This window comes from Lissotriton helveticus, chromosome 2_1, assembly GCF_964261635.1.
Source record: "Lissotriton helveticus chromosome 2_1, aLisHel1.1, whole genome shotgun sequence".
In the NCBI taxonomy this organism is placed as follows: domain Eukaryota; kingdom Metazoa; phylum Chordata; class Amphibia; order Caudata; family Salamandridae; genus Lissotriton; species Lissotriton helveticus.
In genome coordinates, this window is record NC_136059.1 from 1,911,638,399 (window position 1) to 1,911,659,188 (window position 20,790).

The 20,790-nt window shown below is 49.0% G+C and overlaps 1 protein-coding gene across 1 annotated transcript in view; it reads left to right on the plus strand.

Moving 5' to 3' along the window:
• The window catches only part of BBS7 (Bardet-Biedl syndrome 7), a 388,515-nt gene that overhangs the window by 76,323 nt on the left and 291,402 nt on the right, over window positions 1–20,790 (plus strand). Inside the window, exons 3-4 of the mRNA XM_078676844.1 lie at window positions 15,289–15,351; window positions 19,128–19,303. Coding sequence (XP_078532970.1) covers window positions 15,289–15,351; window positions 19,128–19,303 — 239 coding nt within the window. The remainder of the gene's footprint in view (window positions 1–15,288; window positions 15,352–19,127; window positions 19,304–20,790) is intronic.

Here is a 20,790-nt window from a genome sequence, read left to right on the forward strand (position 1 = left end):
CTGACCATCCTGTCACTGTCTGCACAAAGTCATCTTTTGGAACACTGACACTAAGGCCCAGTCCAGTGAGTTCCTTTCTCTAGTGTGAGCACATGGTGGATGCAGTGAGGTGATAGACAGAGCCAAACATTCCTTTTTATCAGAAACCAAACAAAAAATACACGGACAGAGAAGAGAGATGCGTGCAGATGTCACCGATCAAATGTAATCGGTAACAACAGTATTGATTTTGAGTTTTAAGAGGCGGCAAGAGGGCACTTATGGACTTGAGTCACAGCTGAAAAAGATCTTCATGTTAATGTAAGGCTTGAAGACTCTGTTCTTAGTTTATTATGATTGAGCATTGACTCATCCCTCCCTCCCTCTGGCTGTAGTATGCCCAAAGGAGAAGATTCTGGGTGAGAGGTTTGAATTTCAACCACTTGTTTCAAACGTGATGATGCACACGCCATGGTGCATAAACGAGAGGTGCTGTGACGAGTGCAAGAGACACTTTTAGCATACCGGTTTCCAATTTTGCATAGTTCATCATCAACAACTTGAGATGATAACGACGGTAACAGCCATGCATTACTTCACTCATTATTAACAGACTCCACGCCCCACTGCTATTTACAATGTTTTCTTATTTGGAGTCCTAATGCAAGGACATGTTAATGCCATGTGTTTACAACATGTTTACAACAGCAATTATCAAAACTCAAGGCTCCCTGTGGGTCACAGACAGGAAGATATCAGTGTGTGCCATGGCCCAGATTCATCAGGAAGAATATTGGCTCTGACATCGTTAGAAGTTGGCCTAACGAGCTGCTACATAGGCTAGTGATGTGGATGTCATGGCTCATGAAATGGTTCTTCACTACGATGGAGTGACAGTCAAAAGGGGTAATGTGTTATTTGTACCAGGGAGTTGGTAGTCCTGGCTGACATTCTGAGGTCTTGGAGATCAGTAGGAACACCCCAGGCTGGTCCTTGCAGATGTGGGGACCTGAGCTGGGCGCTCTGCCTGGCCTTATGTTTGTCTACTCAGATCAATAATATTTCCTCTTCCTCCATTCTTGCCTCTTGAAACCCATCCACAGTAGTCCAAACCGTGAGCCTCTCCCACTGGCCCTACTGCAACACTTGTCGTTTTTCTCAGCTGAGCAGCTACCTCTTTGATTATGCTTATTAGCAACAACAAACAAGTGAATTGTTTTCGGGGGAGGAAGGTAAATTCTAACAATCATAGCCAAAGGGCCCTGGAGAGGGACTGAAAACATAAGGAAACTTGCACAAGTGCTACCATTGCCTACGTAACGTTGGTTCTTCTGCCTAAGCATCTAGCATATATTGCAGTATTATTACTCTAATTGTACTGTCTTTTCTCTTGTAACCTACACACTTGCAATATGCACTTTTTTATACCTCATGTATTTTGTTTACTGACAACTTTCGCTTTTACTTTATGTAAGTTAACGTCTGCTTTTGTAATCTGTTAACGTGTTATGTTCTCCTCATGTATCAGTTCTGTTCCTAGTGTGAAGCGCTCTGACGCCTCGGGGTAATGTCCGTAGTACATAAAAATGCATAAAGAAAGAAATAAAGTAATTGGTAAACATGCGCATTCTCCCAGCTTGTATCTCACTCCTACCATTGTACTTCTCGGTATCGATAAAGACACACGCGTGCGCTCTACAGCAAGGCGTGTCATTTCTATTACTGTTCCTTAAAGCACGGCGTGCAACAATTTTTTTTTTAAAAAGCCCGTAATTGCGAAACACACGCGCGCGCTACAGCAAGGCGTGTCATTGCTCTCATGTATTTTGTTTACTCACAACTATCACTTTTACCTTATGTAAGTTAACGTCTGCTTTTGTAATATGTTCACGTGTTATGTTCTCCTCATGTATCAGTTCTGTTCCTAGTGTGAAGCGCTCTGACGCCTCGGTAAAGTCCGTAGTACATAAAAACGCATAAATAAATAAATAAAGTAATTGGTAAACATGCGCATTCTTCCAGCTTGTATCTCACTCCTACCATTGTACTTCTCTGTATCGATAAAGACACACGCGTGCGCGCTACAGCAAGGCGTGTCATTTCGAAGCCCGTAATTGCTAAACACACACACACACACACACACACACACACACACACACACACACACACACACGCGCGCGCGCTACAGCAAGGCATGTCATTTCTCTTACCATGCCCGTAGCTCTGTTGCTCCTCCTACGGCCTATTGGTGTCGGTTACGAGCTTCATGCGTGTAATAGACACCAATAGGCCATGGGAGGAGCAATGCTCGCGGAAAAAGCCAATAGATTTAAGTCTTTCATTATGGAAACAACGCCAAGGCCAATGAAGTAACAGTAAACAAAAAAGGACACACACGAGCATTTTACTGTGAAAAGTGGCTCTGAAAACCCCTTTTTTTGTTTACAAAATGCCTCGCGCTGCACGAAGCACTGCTACGCAGTGCAACGCTAGGCGCGAGACCTAAACATTACGGTGGAGGAGAAATAGTCTGGGAAGCAGCCATGTTGATATGAAACTAAGTAAAGAAATATGCAACAAACAAAACATAAAGAAAAAATAAAATAAGAGAAATAAGTGAATATAAATAATAATTAGTGGTGGGGGCGTGGCTTGAGCGCCGATGGAGCAGGCGGCGTGAGCCGATAGCTCCGCGCTCGATCCCCAATTTATCCTGGAAATCGGGGTCTCTGGCGGCCTAAGAACGAGGAGCAGGTATCGGGGCTCCTGCTGCGCAGATTGGGCCCGGAGGTTCGGCTGGCGGAGCCCCGGAGGTGGAGGTTTCTTTGTTGTCGCCGGGACCGGGTGACCTCCGGAGGAGCAACCAAGATGGCGGCAATGTCGGCCGGATAATCCCGAGAGGAGGGGGCCCCCATCAGGTGCGGCGATTTAATCAGCCGAGGCGGGACTGGAGTGGGGCGGCGGCAGCTGGGTGCCGCAACCGGCATCTCGCGGGGGGAATAGAGCACCCCCTGCGAAGAATCGAACCGGCCGCCGAGAGGCCCGTGGGGCGTGTGTCGAGCCCCGGGCCTAGAGAAGGAGGAGGTGACCGGGAGCTCACCCCGCGCCTCTCCAGCCTGCCGTGGTCCGCCCTGCCGTGGCGGAGCCCCGAAAAGACAAGCAGAGCCATCACGGTGCCCACCCGCTGACGAACAGGCCCGTCGGCCGAAGGTGAGCCCAGACTGTTGAGCACCAAAAGCGGAGCCCACCCGCGAAGATCATCACCGCGATAGCGCCGCCCAGAACTATTCAAAGCGGAGCTCACCCGCTAAAAACACTGACTGTGCCCCCAAAAGTGCGAGCGGCGCTGGCTACTGGCCCCCGCAGTCAAGACAAGGCTCGCGGAGCCCACCCGCGGCCTGATACGACCATCTCCGTCCCGCTGCGCAGCGTCTGACTACAGCTGCCGCGGCGGTTGGGACAAGGAGCCCGCAGCGTGAGGAGAGTTGCCGGGCCATTAATTGAAGTAAGCGGAGCGCACCCGCAAAGCGCCAACACTTCTCCACCCCTCGCAGCGTGTGATCTGTAAGGCTGGATAGCGGAGGTAGCAGCTGCTGACCAGCGCCTGGCGAGACCGGCTGAAAGCATCACGATGGCGGCTGCCGGGACGGGCGGTGAAGCGCATTGGTGACCCCTGGTCTGAGATCGGGGTCCCGGAGAGGTGCAGAACGAGGCTGGCTCGGGAACGGATTGAAGTCGGAAGGCCCCCATCACAGCAGTTGTCTGGATTGCGGGGGTGTGGGCGGCGCACTGCGCTGGAGCCGGGCATAGGTAGACCACCCCCCGGCTGTGCTGACGGAGGGCCCTTATACTGATGTCGGGGCCAGGACTACACAGGCGGCGCTGCCCCTGGTAGCGGACACAGGGGACCATCGCGAGGGTGTTGACCCGCCCGGTGCCGGACGCGAGGAGACAACCGGAGGCGCGCTCCGCCGGTGGGGCGCGCTGCGGGCTCCGCAGCAGTAGGTCCTGATTGGCTGGAGTGCCGGGGCCCCTAATCTAGCGCTGTGGCTGACCACCTAGACAGTGGGCGGTCGGCCTGGAGGCCGAATAGTGTCTGCGCTTGGGGGCCTGGGGCGGTGTATTGGGCGAACTCCGGACCCGCCAGAGTAAGACGGCTGGCATACTCCAACAGTGAGGCACGAGCGGGACGCCTGCGAACGGCCTGAGGGTTCCTACGATCCGCCTGACTATCCCGGAGCCTGTCACTGACGTGAAGCCGCAGTGTCTGGTCGGAGTGGGATTGTTGCGGAGGGCCTGGCGTTCTGTTGCTACGTCGTCCCGCTGAAGGTTGGGGTCGCCCTGCGGGCACAGGGTGCGGAAGCTCGCTCTGTGGCTCGGACACGGAGGTTCAGGCCTAAGGACATTGCAGCGTGGCTCAGTATCTGGTGCGGCTTGTGCGATGAAGCTGGGAGCAGCAGGAGGGGGTGAGATGACGCAGATTGCCACCCCAGAGGGTGCAGAAGCGATGGGGGGCTCGGAGACGGAAATGAGGTTGGGCAGGCGCCTGGACCAGATCCTCGAGGCCATAACAGCAACTAAAGAATCCCTGCATAATGACATCTTGCAGGTTGCTACGGGGCTGGGCCTCCTAAAGGCCGATCATTCGAAGCTGGTGGACCGGGTGAAGGAAACTGAACTGACGGTGCAAGACCTGAAGCCGCCGGTGGTGACTGTGGATGAGGTTGGGCAGGCGCCTGGACCAGATCCTCGAGGCCATAACAGCAACTAAAGAATCCCTGCATAATGACATCTTGCAGGTTGCTACGGGGCTGGGCCTCCTAAAGGCCGATCATTCGAAGCTGGTGGACCGGGTGAAGGAAACTGAACTGACGGTGCAAGACCTGAAGCCGCCGGTGGTGACTGTGGAACGGAAGTTGGAGGGAGCGCTGCAACGGTTAACAGCTCTGGAAAAAAGGGCAGAGGATGCAGAAAGCAGGAATAGGCGCAATAATGTGAGAGTGGTCGGCCTGCCGGAGAAAATTGAGGGGGTAGACATGGTTACCTACCTGGAGAACTGGTTTCTAACACAAGTGGCTCCGGAAGGATTGTCCCCCTTCTTCACGCTGGAAAGGGCACACAGGGTTCCGGCCAGGCCGCCGTCATTGGGGCGCCCTCCAAGGCCTGTGGTTGCACGTCTCCTCCACTACAAGGATAGAGACCTGTTGATTCAAAATGCACGATCCCTGGGACCTTTCAAAGTGGAGAACAGTTCGGTGACAATCTTCCCGGATTATACCCAGGACGTCCAACGACTTAGGGCATCTTTCCTTGCGGTCAAAAGGGAGCTCAGAACCGAGGGAATTCAGTATTCGCTACTGTTTCCTGCTAAATTGCGGATTATCCTGGATGGCACAACGCAGTTTTTTATAACGCCTGAGGAGGCCTGGACTTGGTTGGAGACATACAGAGCAGGAACTGATCGCAGACGCACGGCTGACAATGACCGCCCAAAGCCGACGAGGGTCCGCCAATCACAGTGTATCCGTAAACGACACAAGACTCAACAGGCCCTATTGCTGGCTCAAATGGCGGCGGACAAACAGGGTGCGCTGGCGGCGACGGCAGCAATCACCAGATCGCAGACGGAGGAACTGACCGGAAGATCGGCGTCGGAGGATGAAAAAGGACAATCAGGGACTGAATTTTCTGACGTGGACAGTACTGCGGGACCAGAGGTGACCCCCCGGACAGCAGACGATCTGTGATCTACATGGTCTCTGAGGTGCAGTATGGGTTGGAGTCGGTTATTGGTGGGGCGGGAACGTATGACAACCCTCTGATAGCTGTTCCTATAACATGCCATAGGGAGGGATCATGGAGCCGAGGGTGTAGGCCAGAGCTGCCGCTTATCGGTGCATTGCCACGCACCTATTGCCCTTAAGGCGACCTGTGGTGGCTACCACAGGGTAGGATTGTTTGTATGGTTATTGAGGTTTGGATGGGGACTGAGGTGCAACTGTTGGTTCCTGTTCTGGGGGTCTGGGCATTGGGTGTTCTAAGGGGTGTTGGGAGGGTGGGTAAGTCTGACACTGGTGTGGGCTGGGAAGACATGTAGGGGGGGACAATGCAAGACGATGACAATGGGAACTTTATCTGAACTGAAGTGCATCACCTGGAATGTGCGGGGGCTGCACACAATGTCCCGACGATACAAAGTACATGCATATTTGGTGAGACGCGGGATCCAGATTGCAATGCTGCAGGAGACCCATCTTACCAAATCGGAATGTGCGGCACTGCAGAGACGCTGGAGGGGGCAGGTCTTTGGAACAGCGTACTCAGCATATGCCAGGGGGGTACTGATCTGGGTGAGGGCTGGGACTCCATTCCAGGTTACGAGCCAGGTGATTGACCCGGAGGGAAGGTATGTGGGAGTGCGGGGGAGATTATACGGCAGGGAGGTGGCACTTTGCAGCATTTATGCACCAAATACAGAACAACCTTTATTTTTTGATGCTCTATCGGGTACACTAGCGCAATACTTAGTGGGGCCATTAATACTGGGAGGCGATTTCAACTCCATTACGGACACTGCCTTGGATAGGTCCCACCCGCCAATGGCTGAGTCCCTGGTACGCAGAGTAGCACGGCGAAGGAAGGACTGGCAGAATGAGTGGGGGCTGGTGGATGTATGGCGTGGGCAGCACCCGGAGGATAGGGACTACTCCTTCTTCTCTGCTCTCCATGAACTACATGTTCGGATCGATACGATCCTGTGTGATCCTACTACCGCTACCGTAGCGTCAAGTACCGAGTACCTTGCTCGGACCATCTCGGATCCTAATCCCCAGCTGCTCTCTCTCCAATGGCAGCGGGTAAGGACGGCTATTCCCACTTGGCGGCTAAACCCGGACACGCTGGAAGATCAGGTTTTCCGGACTGAGGTCCAAGAGGGTGTCGAGATGTATTTTGCAGCCAACGAGGGGTCGGCCTCTACAAGAGGCCTTGAGTGGGACGCCTTTAAGGTGGTGGCAAGGGGCCTGTGTATCAGCAAACATAGCGGGGTCAGGAAAGTGATAATGGGGGAGGTCCTGAAGGCGGAGGAGGCGCTGAGGGCGTTAGAGCGGTGAAGACCGGAGCAGGGAGCATTGCAGGCGCAGCTACTAGAGGCTAAAGAGTTGGTCGCAGTAGAAACTGAGAGACTACGATGCTATGATTATAAGCAGTACACCGCAAGGGTCCATGCTGAAGGAGATAAGGTAGGTACGCTACTAGCGAGGTTGGCGAACCCGGACCCGAGGGGGTGCTCGATCCTGCACCTGAAAACGGAGTCTGGGGACGTGGTCTACTCCCAGATGGCGATCTTATCGCGCTTCGCGGAGTATTATGAGACCCTATACCGGAGTAGGCTGGTGGTAGGGACTGAGGACGTGGAGGGTTACCTGGCGGAGCTCCGATTCCCGCAATTGGGAGACGAAGACGCTAAGGCCCTGGGCGCCGCGATTACGCTGGCTGAAATTAGGGGAGCAATTAAACAGATGGCGAGGAGGAAGACTCCTGGAGTGGATGGCCTCCCGATCGAATTTTATGCCGAATACGTTGATACCTTGGCGCCCAGGCTGTCGGTAGTCTATAATGAGGCACTGGGACAGGGCTGCCTACCCGGCTCTATGCGGGAGGCTTTGGTTGTGCCCCTGCTGAAGCCGGGGAAGGATAGCGCAGACGTGACCGCGTACAGACCACTGTCCATGCTGACGGTGGACTACAAAATCTTGAGCCGTATACTGGCTACCAGATTGCTGCCCTATATGACGACGCTGATTCACGAGGATCAAGCGGGTTTTATCCCAACCAGGAACACTTCGGCTAATATCCGCCGATTGATACGTGTCTTGGGGAGCGAGCTGGAACCGGATGAATGGCTGGCGGTACTGTCTATTGACATAGAAAAGGCATTCGATAGCTTGGAATGGGCTTACCTAGATAAGGTGCTGGAGAGATTTGGCATGGGAACTGAGTTACGGCGCTGGACGAATGTGTTGTACTCCTCGGCCACCGCCAGGGTGAGAGTAGGTTCAGTGATATCGAAAGCATACCCAGTGCAGCGGGGTACACGCCAGGGGTGTTCATTGTCACCTCTGTTGTTCGTGCTGGCGATCGAACCCTTGGCGATATACGCCCGGACGGGAGCGGCATCCAGGGGGATCGCCTGCCTAGGCGAGCACCATTATATCTCGCTTTATGCGGATGATCTCTTGTTGTTCCTAGAGGATACGGCAGGGGCATTGAGTAAAGCGGTGGATATGCTGGATGCGTTTGGGGTGTTTTCGGGACTTGGTGTGAATTGGAGCAAAACTTGCGTTTTCCCACTGAGAGCAGACACGCCGCAGCCATCGCTGCCTGCAGGTGTGGTTTGGGAGGGATCCTGTTTTACCTACCTAGGAGTAAGGATCTACCGGGAGGCAGGAGACTTGCTGGAGGGCAACATTGGACGTTGCATTAGAGCCCTGAGGGGCTCGGTAGCGTTTTGGGCCACGCTCCCGCTGTCGGTGGTCGGCAGAGTGGCACTGCTCAAGATGGTGGCCTTGCCGCGCCTCTTGTATTATTTCAGGACGTTGCCGATATGGATCCCACCCAGGTTTTTTAAGGACCTCCGAACCCTTACTATCGGGTTTATATGGGGGAGCGGGAGGAGAAGGGTGGCGCTAGACACACTTCGTCGGCCGAAATCAGAAGGAGGAATGGCAGTGCCGGATTTCGAGTTGTATTATCTGGCGGCGCAGCTGCAGATCCTTACGCAACACGTAGCTAGGGAATTTAGAGGCCCTGGTCAGTGCCGCGGACGGGGGATACAGAGGCATGTATTGTCCTATATTATCCTGCAGCAACATCTTGATGCAGGGCGATTGACGCTCGAGGAAAGAACGTTGAGGTTGTGCTGGAATAGGAGTCAAAAGCGAGCAGGAGCGGTGCACCCATATGCGCCGGAAATACCCCTGGGTATGCTGACGGCCTTGCCACATGGCGGGGACTGGTCACCCCTTTTGGACTGGGAAGAGAATGGGCTCCTCATGGTGGGTGATTTGTACGCTGATGGTGAGCTACTCCCCTTCCAGGAGGTGCAGAACCGATTTGGGATACCGGCTGGGAGTTTCCTGCTATATATGGCTGTGACCGCGGCAATGAAAAAGCATTGGAAGACGGGGATCGCAGAGCCAACGACCACGATGGCGTGCCAATACGTGGTGATGTCGGCGGGGACGTTCAAAGCGGTAACATGCTTACATTCCCGAATGCTTCATGAAGGCCTCACGCCCCTGGCAGCGTTGAAAGGGAAATGGGAAGAGAGTGTAGGGAAACCCATACCAGAAGCTACGTGGGGTCAAATCCTGAGGAGACCATGGAAGGGGAGTAGGAATGCCCGCTTCCAACAAATACACTTCTTTGTATTACATAGGGCGTACCTGACGCCTGGCAAGGTGCAAAGGCATTTCCATGTGCAGGATGCGGCATGCCCCAGGTGCTCCTTTGTAGGGGCAGAGCTAGACCACATGATGTGGGATTGCCGGAAGCTGGGCTTGTATTGGACGGAAGTGGGAGAGCATCTGAACGGGGTGACGGATAGACAGCTGACTTATGACAAAGCAGTCTGTCTGCTGCTCTGGTTCCCGCACACCAAAAAAAAGAGGATCACCAGTAAATTTATAGACCTAGGACTTATTTTGGCCCAGAGAGAGATCACATGGCACTGGAAGTCATCGGAGGGCCCGTCAAGTAAGCGCTGGGCGGCGGAATTGGAGAAATGGGCCAGAAGTGAAAGTATGGTTCGGCTCCGGCAAGCGACCCGCACAGGTAATGAAAAGGGCTTGGAAGCAGCGCGAATATGGGAGGGCCTAGTGGTAGCCCTGCACGAGCACCAATCACGGGAGGGAGACCAGGGAGAATGAAGCTACTAGAGAGCTCCGGGTGGTGCACGAGTGTATGAATGTTGTTCCCTCAGCTCCTGAATGACTGGATTTGATCCTGGACAAAGCTAACACCAGCGAGAGACCGGAGAGTGGCCGGGTGGTGGGGGGAGCGGGAGGTTACTGCTGAAAGAGTGATTTTATCTGCCGAGAATGGTCCTAGAGTGAATAGCGGATTGAGAGGCTAGCTTGTTAGGATCCACTGACTGCGGCAAGGAATGTGGGAATTGTTCATTACTTTTTCTAATGACCGGGAGGGAACTGTTAGTTGTTGGGGTTAGGGGTTGAGTGGATAGAAAAAAGCAGATCTTTGACACAGGCCCAAATATACAGATGTCAAGTACATATTGTTGCAATGTATTCTCAATTATTTTCCGAACAGCTTCCTAGACATCGCCGCCCTGCCTCCGGGATGTGGGCTGAATGGCTGTGTGCGCTACTGTTCATGACTAAGATCGACGTGAAACGGTGATGGGCGAGATCGTATCTATGATTGTACATTTCTGATTCTGCAATAAAAATTGTTTTCCAAAAAAAAAAATAATAATAATTAGTGGTGTTACAATGTAGTCCCTGTATAATAATAAAATGAGCAGATAGGTGTGCAAATCACCATGATGAAATATAGGGTAATCTGCTAGAAAGTTGTGATCTGCATAAGGGTGTGCAAATCACCGTGAAGAAATAGAAAATGATTTGGTAAAAAGCTGTGATCTGCTTAAAGGGTGTGCAATTCACCGTAAATAAGACACAAAGGTCAACTGAATGTGATCTTCTTGTAAGGTGTGCAGATCACCGTGTTAAAAGAATATGCCAAATGATACAGCGTTTTATAGTATGCTGCAAATAATTAAGAATGCCAGAATAGAAATTCAATATGGAGTCACGCAGAGTTGCCGACGTGCTGATGAAACAGTCAGGCTTATCGTCTAGCCTCATAACTAGGCAACCACTTTAGAAGATGTGAGCGTGAACAGCTCGAGCGTTGAGAGTTTCGTTGGCGCGAGCATGAACGGCTCAAGCGCTTAAAATAAATGAAATAAAGTACAGTACCTATGTTGAGAAGGAAATATTCACAATAACGAAGTCGGGTGATTGCCGCAGGTTGAATATTCGAAGTGGACGTTCCGTTGTCTGTCGTGATAAACGCCGTTTCAGAGACGTGGTTTCACCCACCGCTGATGGAGAGCAGAAGAAGGTTTGGACGAGCAGGCGATCGTCGCCAAAATGTAGTAAGGAAACGGGAAGCGTGTAGATAGGCGAAATTATATTTTATTTTAAGCTCTCCAAAAAGGATGGGGATCCCTTCCCACCGTCCGTCTCAACCGCCTCTCCAGGAATGGCGTGTCACCGCAGAACCTCTAAATAGACATCATGAAACAAATACAACAGTCTTCAACTGCAAAAAGCTAAAGATATCTTTAGGAAACACGTAAAAATGAAATGCATGAAGAGATTAAATAGTGCACCCAAAACTGTTTAGGGTCATACTCAACTGATTCAGGCCCCCGAGGGTTCCGAGCTAATCTACAAGGAAAAGAATCTTCTCTCATAATGCTAAGGTAGTCCAGTGGGGATTTTTTTTTTTTTTTTTTTAATTTATAAAGTTTTATATAGCGCGAACTTGACCCATGAGGGTATCAGAGCGCTTTACATTTAGGATCGTTGCGATACAAGTTACATCAGATATCAATCAATCAATCAAGTCATTTGTATAGCGCACTACTCACCCGTAGGGTCTCAAGGCGCTGGGAGGGGGGGGGTGCCGTTACTGCTCGAACAGCCAGGTCTTGAGCTTCTTCCTGAAGGAGAGGTGGTCTTGGGTCAGGCGCAGGTCGGACGGGAGTGAGTTCCAGGTCTTTGCAGCCAGGTGGGAGAAGGACCTTCCTCCTGTTGTCGCTCTTCGGATGCGGGGGACGGCGGCGAGGGCGTGGCTGGTTGATCTGAGGGGGCGCGTGGGAGTGTAGAAGTTGATCCTGTTGTTGAGGTAGCTCGGGCCTTGGTCGTGTAGGGCTTTGTGCGCGTGGGTGAGGAGGCGGAAGGTGATCCTCTTGTTGACCGGGAGCCAGTGCAGGTCTCTCAGGTGTCCGGAGATGTGGCTGTTTCGTGGGATGTCGAGGATGAGTCTGGCTGAGGCGTTCTGGATCCGCTGGAGTCTCTTCTGGAGCTTGGCGGTGGTTCCGGCGTAGAGGGCGTTGCCGTAGTCCAGTCGGCTAGTGACGAGGGCCTGGGTGACAGTCTTCCTGGTCTCGGTGGGGATCCACCGGAAGATCTTCCGTAGCATGCGCAGGATGTTGAAGCATGACGAGGAGACGGCGTTGACTTGTCTGGTCATGGAGAGGGAGGAGTCCAGGATGAAGCCCAGGTTGCGTGCGTGGTCCGTCGGTGTGGGTGCGGTGCCCAGGGCGGGGGGCCACCAGGAGTCGTCCCAGGCGGAGGGCGAGGAGCCCAGGATGAGGACCTCCGTCTTGTCTGCGTTCAGTTTCAGGCGGCTGGTCGTCATCCATTCGGCAACCTCTCTCATCCCTTCGTGCAGGTTGGCTCTGGCGGCGTCGGGGTCGTTGGTCAGGGAGAGGATCAGCTGGGTGTCGTCGGCGTAGGAGATGATGTTCAGGTTGTGTTGGCGTGCGATGGTCGCGAGGGGGCTCATGTAGACGTTGAAGAGGGTTGGGCTCAGCGAGGATCCCTGGGGTACGCCGCAGATGACTTCGGTGGCCTCTGACTTGTACGGTGGTAGACGGACTCTCTGTGTTCTTCCGTCGAGGAAGGAGGTGATCCATTCCAGTGCCTTGTCCTGGATTCCGATGTTGCCGAGGCGCTGTACTAGGGTGCGGTGGCAGACTGTGTCGAAAGCCGCGGAGAGGTCCAGGAGGATGAGGGCCGCTGTTTCCCCGTTGTCCATCAGAGTTCGAAGGTCATCGGTGGCGGCGATGAGGGCGGTCTCGGTGCTGTGGTTCGCTCGGAAGCCAGACTGTGAGGGGTCGAGGGATCCATTCGTCTCGAGGAAGGCGGCCAGATACAAAAGCATTATAAGGAATAGTACACATAAACAATGTTGCAGTAATTTGAAGGAGGGAGGGGAGGAAGGAGTAATAGCGGGTAGACGAGGAGGAACAATGCCCAATGTCTGGCTGGGTAGGTGACGGTCAAGGGGGAAAACCAGGGCCAGACTCCTCATTAGCTGTCGAGCAGCTCCACTGGTCATCAGCCATGTTGCTCAGGTCTCAGCGTTCAGGAAAAGCAAATTTTTTGTTTATTTGATATGCAAAGGTTATATAGCGCTATCTAGACCCGGAGGTATCAGAGCGCATAACCAGGGGAACGTTGCATTATAAGGTACATCAAAAGGATTATGAAGCACTGGCTAGACCCGTAGGTATCATAGCGCTATAGCAGAGGAAGATTGCATTAAAAATTACATCATTTACAGTAGAGTAGTAGGTACAGTAAACCAAAAACGGGAGGAAGGAGTAACAGCGGGGAGAGGAGGAGGAACAATGGCCAATGTCCGGCTGGGTAGGTGACGTCAAGGGGGAAAACCAGGGCCAGACTCCTCATTAGCTGCCAAGCAGCTCCACTGGTCATCAGCCATGTTGCTCAGGTCTCAGCATTCAGGAAAAAACTGTTTTTAGTTTAATTGATTTGCGACGGTTATATAGCGCTATCTAGACCCGGAGGTGTCAGAGCGCATAACCAGGGGAATGTTGCATTATAAAATAGATCAAAAGGATTATAAAGCGCTGGCTAGGCCCATAGGTATCAGAGCGCCATAGCAGAGGAAGATTGCGTTACAAATTACATCAGTTACAATGGCGTAGAAAGGTACAGTAAACAAACAATGAGGTTTGAGAGAATTTATAGGAAAAGGAGGGGTGGAAGGAGCCATAGTAGGGAGACGAGAAAGAACTGTGTCCAAATACCGGAGAGACAAATAGAGAGGGAAAGGGGAGAGGTGGAGTGAGAGGGGAGAGAACGAGGGGGAAGACGGAAAGTAGATTAAGGAAAGGTCAGCCCAAAGTTAGCCTTTTTTGGATGCTGCGGTCCCCTCTTCAGCCAAGCATCTTCCAAGCTCTCCTCTGTCCATCCGTCCACGCTGCTGTCTTGGTCATGGTGGCTGATTGGTCGTACAGGCAGTGTCCTAGAAACCCCCTTCCGGTAAGGGGGGGGCACAAGCTATTCTTCCCTCAATGGATTAAACCCCAGCCAGGGACCAGGTCCTGTGTGCTCCTAATGATAGTGTTCGGGCCCCATATGGGATGTCGCATGTGACCCAAGACTCACCACTCCTATGGTGCCCTTCAGAAGACTACTGGGTATCAATACATTTAAGTTCCTCTTCCACCCACGATCATCTTGCTTCTTAATTAGCCTTTTCGGAATAGCAATTCTTTGCTTCAGCTTGTATCAGACCCAAACGCTGTCCTGTGCTGTCTGAGGTGGAGCAGTGCGTGTGTGGAAATAGGTCCACTGTTTTGTTGTGAATAGACTGCCATTTCCCGCATTCCGTGTTTGACCGCTGTTGTCCCCACATCCATTAAAGCAGGGGCGGCAGTCGTCGCTCTCGCAACCCACGCTCTCACTCTCTCCTCAACTGCTCAATGTTGCCTCCATACTGAGCGCGGTAGGAGCCGCCGCCTCTGTTTCATAATCACAGATCGATCACAAGTCTGTTGGACAATCGACGCATGGAGTGGGATACTTTTTCTCAGACCCTCCGTAGAGGCAGCAGTCCAAGCATGGTTACATTTTCACGACGGGTTTAGGGTTACCTTAAAAAAGAATCCACACAAATGACATAAGTTAAGAACTGCTATCGTGTTTTGCTTTTTAAAATTTAACTCCCTCATGATGGCGAGGAGAGGCTATACCTTGCCATTTTTCTGGTGGTGATCTAAACAGAGACAACCAAAAATCATATTGAAACCATACCTAAAAGTAAATAAAGAGGGTACTCCAATAAATAATACTATAATATTATTATTAGTAGTAGTAGTAGTATTTTGACAGGTGGTGTGATTTGGAAACGCATCTTATTTGTACATTTTATATCTTTCATACTTCACTCTACTTGCACTTTGAGCCCATTGTCAAATTTGCCTTTCAGCATTCTGGTTGGTTTTTGGTTAGCCAGTGATGTGACATGAAGTGTCACACACTGACTTGTTTGCCCCTTTCCATGATTCAGTTTCGTAGGCTTGGTACAAACCTTAATATTGGACCATAATGATCTACTTGGTTTCTGGATGTGGAAATGCTGGCTCGGTGTAGACAATGAAGCAATAAAGTCTTCATAGTTCACAGACATGGTTAGAAGTTGTTAATATTATTTAACCAATAATTAATGCTGTTAAATCTGTTTCAGGTGGCCATTGGAGACAATGATGGTGTTATTACTTGTTTTGGGATCAAGAAAGCAGAAGTCGTGGTAAGTTTGAAAAATATATTTGAGCATTTTTATGCTTGGATTGATAGTCTTACTAGTCCTGAACACACATCAAAGCCTTTTTAAAGTTGGTAAGATAAATGTAATTGTAATATTGTAAATTTTAGCTGGTACAAGTCTGTAAATGTTTCTTATTCATTGTGAGTGAGTTCCTGTATGCAAGCTTACATCACTTAAGATAAATCTGATTTTATATTCTTGGCCAGGCATAGGCCTTTGCCAAGGCCATTCACCACCTAACTTGGACCTTGCTGTACTACTTCCCCCAATTTGCATATGTCTTTGCCTCACATTAGGGAAAACAGTTGTGAATGCAGCAGCTTCAGAATACAGTACAAAGTGTAATTTTCCATCTCTACTGAAAGAGGCAAATTCTTAATGTAGCCACCAGCCACTGAACCACAGAAAACAAAAATTAAAAAACGTCTATCCCGAACCTGGTCATCAGATCGTGATGCTAATTTTGCCTTAGATTGTGCATGAATACTCACAGGAAACCAAGTTTATTTGTAGGCAGTGCTTGAAACCTCTGTACATTTTTCTCAGATATTCAGAAAAGCCTCTAAATCTCTTGCTAATGCCAAATGTCACAGGATATTTACAGATTTTGTAGGTAGTGATAGTTGCTGACTCATTTATCAAAAAATGATTTAGCACTCTATATTAAATGTCCAGGCGAAATTTAAATTGGAAGTCGGACAAGAGAAAAAATATAATTGCCGACGGTCTTAGCGTTTCCTGTGTGTAATCTTAAAACGTCAAAGCTTCCGATGTCAAATTGCTTTCAAGCCGACCAGTGATACAGAAGCTGCCTGTAAACGTTGTGATCATTCTTCTGCTTGTGGATGATTGTCTCACTAGTGAACTATTGGGCTATGTCCCTCAATGCATTCCAGATCACTGACTCTTGCATTATCTATGAAGAGATTGCTCTCTATGGACAAAGGTGATATTATGTTGTCACCCTTGCCTAAAAGAGCACTTGCGTTTCTCCTGACTGCTATAGTGCGTTAAATTTCATACATTTTGTTTGTCACTTTGGTTCCTTCAAGCAGTTACATAACACTGTTATGTCCATTTTTCCTTTTGTAAGTATTTCACAACCAAACATCTGTCCGCCAGCCTTGTGTCATTATTGCACATCCTTTCTTCTTCTATCGTATTTCTCAACATAATGGTAACATTGTTATAGGTTCTGTATAAGTGTTCAGTCAACATGAGAATTGTGTGATACTAGCACAGCAGTACAACATGTGTACTCCCCCTGTCTTAAGCATTCTAGACTGAGCAGATTACTTAAACCAAATGCCATGGGTGACATGATGCTGGTTGCGTGTACAGGTAAGAATCCGCCCCACTATTCACAGGTCATTTCTCCCTAAATATACTTGACATATGAGAGCAGGCAATAGTATGTTGAGTGCTATCTTAGCTATTCCTATCAAAGTGGTTTCAGTTATTTTATTATGTTACTCAACTTGAATTAACTGACAACTGCTGTGTTCTGTGCTTTTCAAGTTTACTCTGATGCTGTCCTGGAAAGCTAGAGAAAAGGGCTAGTAAGACTGAAAAATAGTGAGAATGAGCAAGAGAACTTGAGCCACTTAAAACAGTACTGTACTTTTTGCAATAGTTGACTGTCTCGCTTGATACCCTCTGCTACAGCATTTGCCATGGTGCTAGCAATTCTGCTTCTTTTAACCCATGGATGACTGCTAGATATTCTGTTTTTGGTGTCTTTGCTAATGTCACTGCTGCTTGTCAGTGACAAATGAAGCCACTATTTTTGGTTCAACAGAGTAGATTTTTCTAGTTTTTGACTTCAGATTAGCAGGCTATGTAGTAATAACATGAAGTAGCAATGGAACATTTAAATCATTATCTATGTTATGTGTTTTTGTAAAATGCACTGTCTTCCTTGAGGGTAGCCTTGCACTGAACAGGTGTGTGTGTCTAGCTCTGCCTGTGGTAGACTGGTTAATTAAAATGCCAAGTCTTCAGCTTCTTGTGGAGTACAAGAAGAGAGGAGGAGGCTCTGATGTTGAGTGGGAGGCCGCTCCATGCTTTTGGCAGCTTTGTAAGAGAACGCCTGTCCACGTACTCTGGCTCTGTGTAAGAGTGGGATTTGTGCGAGTAGGAGTCTTGTGGAGCGGAGGTGTCTGGGTGGTTGGTGGAAGCAGATGTGACAGTTCAGGTTGTGTAGTGCCTTGAACGTGTGTGTGAGGAATTTGAAATTAATGCAATTGTGTGTTGGAGCCAGTGGAGTTCCCTGAGGTGTGGTGTGAAGGTTGAGGATGAGTCTGGATCTGAATTCTAGATGGTTTGTAGTCTTCTAAAGAGTTGCTTGGTTATCACGTAATCCTACTTGCTGATGACTAGTGCATGAGTGACAGTTTTTCTAGCGTTGCTGCGGAGCCATTTGAAGATCTTCCTCAGCATCTTTAGAATGTGGTAACATGATTCAGTGACCCCGTTTACTTGTGTGGTCATGTCCAGTTTGCTGTCGATGGTTATTCCGAGGTTCCTAGCATGGGTGCTGGATGTGGGTCTGAATTTGTCCCACCACCAGTTGGAGTCCTATAGTGAAGTGTTATTGCCGCAGATCACTACTTCTTTCTTGTCAGTGTTGAGCTTGAGACCGTTGTCCTTCATCCAGTTAGCAACTTCAGTTATGCAGGCAGTGAATTTGTTTTTTGTATTAGGGGAAACTACGAGTTGTTGGTGGTTGGCGTAGAAGAGGAGGTTAATGTGTGCACGGATGACGTTGGACAGAGGGATCATGTATGCTTTGAAGAGTGTGGGACTGAGCGACGAACCTTGAGGTACTCCATAGATGTGTTTGCTGGCTTCCTAGGAGTAATGGGCCAGGCTGACTGCTTGTGTTCTATCGGTTAAGAAGGAGCTGTTCCAGTCGAGAGCAAGTGCTTGGATGCTAATCTTGTACGGGCGTCTGATGAGGATGGTATGTGAGACCTTGCCAAATGCTGCAGAGAGGCTCAGAAGAACGAGGGCTGCTGTGTCTCCTCTGGCAAGGAGCATGCAAATGTCTGTGGCTACCATGAGTGCTGTTTCTGTACTGTGGTTGGACCTGAATCCGGACTGCATGGCATAGAGGAGCTGGTGGTCAGTGAAATGTTATTTTATTATTTTCTGTAAGGCATTTGTCAGGTATGGTAAGAGGGAATTGGTATGTAGTTGGAAAGTGTGACTGGGTCAGTGGATGGTTTCTTGAGCAAGGCAATAATGGAGGCATGTTTCCAGGTGTCCAGGAATGTGGCTGAGTCGATGGAGGCTTTGAGGATTGATGTTAGTGCTTTGCAGATTGGTAGGAGTCCTTTGGTGAAGTCTTTGGTGAGGGCATGGGTCAGATTGGGTACCTGAGTAGATCGTCTTCATATAAGCAGTAATTTTGATGGTGGTGACGGCGGGGCCTCTAGGTCAGTGTTCATTCTTTGGCCGTGCTGGGAAGTTCAGTTGCAACAGTGACTGGGTCCGATTGAGGGTTAAAGATGCTGTATATGGAGGAGTTTGTGCTACAGAAGAATGCAAAGAGCTTGTTGAAAATGTCTTGTGATGGGGTGAGGTTGCTGGAGGTACTTAATTTTTGTGAACGGTGATGCTTATCTACTGACCTAATAACTACGTGCCTGTCTGGTTCTAGACAACCTTGGTATTTAGTATTCTGAGTACGATATTGATTTTTCTGTGTTGGAATTGGTCTTTCTTGTTATACTTAGTGTCTTTTTTTGCTTTGGCAGCCAGTTTTCAAGACATTACCTGGACAGAGAATATCAAGACTGGAGCTAGGAGGAGCCCTTGGGACACCACAAGAAAAGGTTTTTGTGTCAACTGGATCTGAGGTTAAAGGTTTCACCAAAAGAGGAAAGCAGTTCCTGTCCTTTGAAACTAATCTCACTGAAAGCATCAAGGCTATGTATGCACCTATTACATTTTCTGAACATTTCTTTTACTTGTCTTGCCCTTTCAATGTTGTGTGATTGTAGGTCTCATACAGAGAATTCTGGTAACAGACCCACTCTTAGGTACTCAAAGATGCAGGTGTCTTTGATGTGATGTTAACAACACATTAAAATAATGAGACACATTTTAACACAATAGCAATGAGAATACTTGGGGGGAGGGGTGCTGAGCACTCTAATCTGACTAGTATGGTTTGGACCCACTAATGGGACCCAGTCAGTAGCCCAATCAGTAGTGTTATTCAGAGCTTCTTTAATTTGTCCAATAAACCATGTTCCATACCCGCTACATTGTTTCCTGAACATTTCAGGGAGGATTTTCGATTGCAGTCTTTCTTCGCTGTAGTAGACCACCCGACACCTAAGTACTTCAATATTTACATTTGAAACTTCCAGAAGACTGTCTAATCCTTTCTTTAAGGAGCTAAACCACCTCTGTCAAGATCCTTGTATGCCATTAAGTAGAAAAGGGTCTGCTTATTGTGTGTCATTACGTGACCCAAGAATGTCATAAAGAAATAGCAGTACCTTATCTTCGTTAATTTGCTAAATCAGACTTACAGTTTTGGTGTGTAAAAAAAAATCTTGATGCTATTTATGCTTATTTTTCATCCTGTTCTCAGGCATGTGCTATTTCACCATTCCATAGATTAAAGTTTTCTTACATGGACTAAGAACATTTTTTCCACCAGTCGGGAAACCCAAACCTCTTAGGGAAATGCATATTATTCTTTCTAAATTAAAGGTGTCCTCTTTTGAACCAGTGCATAGAACACATCACCAACCTCACTTTTCTTGTGGCCTTCACTTCAGCCAGGAAGGAGAATGAGATTCAAATTCATTTCACTGATTAACTTTACACAGTTCTCTATATTGCTTTGTTGATCTCTGATGAAATCCCGATACTTTGGAAAAATTGTATTGCAGCAAGATGAAATAATTTGATTATACCAGAGCAGGAGAACAACCAGGTTTTTAAGCTTTTACTGAATTATACATTGGTTGTTTTAACAACGACGTAAGATACGCAGTGAGTTCCAGATCTTCTCCCCAGTTTCAAAGAACACATTTTAGGATTTTTCGACAGATGGGTTGAGGTAGATAGAAGAGATGGGGTAGGACTATTTCTACCAAAACTAGTTTGATTAAAGATAGAGCTGAATTCGTGAATTATCAAATGTCGATAACAAATACAAAGACTTTTGAAACCAGTTTTGACTACGGCAGGCAGTCAGAGAAAAGCAGCAAGATGATCCAAAATGAAGCTTTCAGCAGCACATTGGTCAATATGAAGTCTATTTAAGGAACATTTAAGGAAACTTGGCTTGACTCAATTGCCTTAATCTAGTCCTGATATTTCTAGAACTTAGAACTATTTCTAGAACTTAAACCACAAGTTTACTTAAATGTGCAGTTGCAGCTAAAAGGTCAGAGTAGTCAT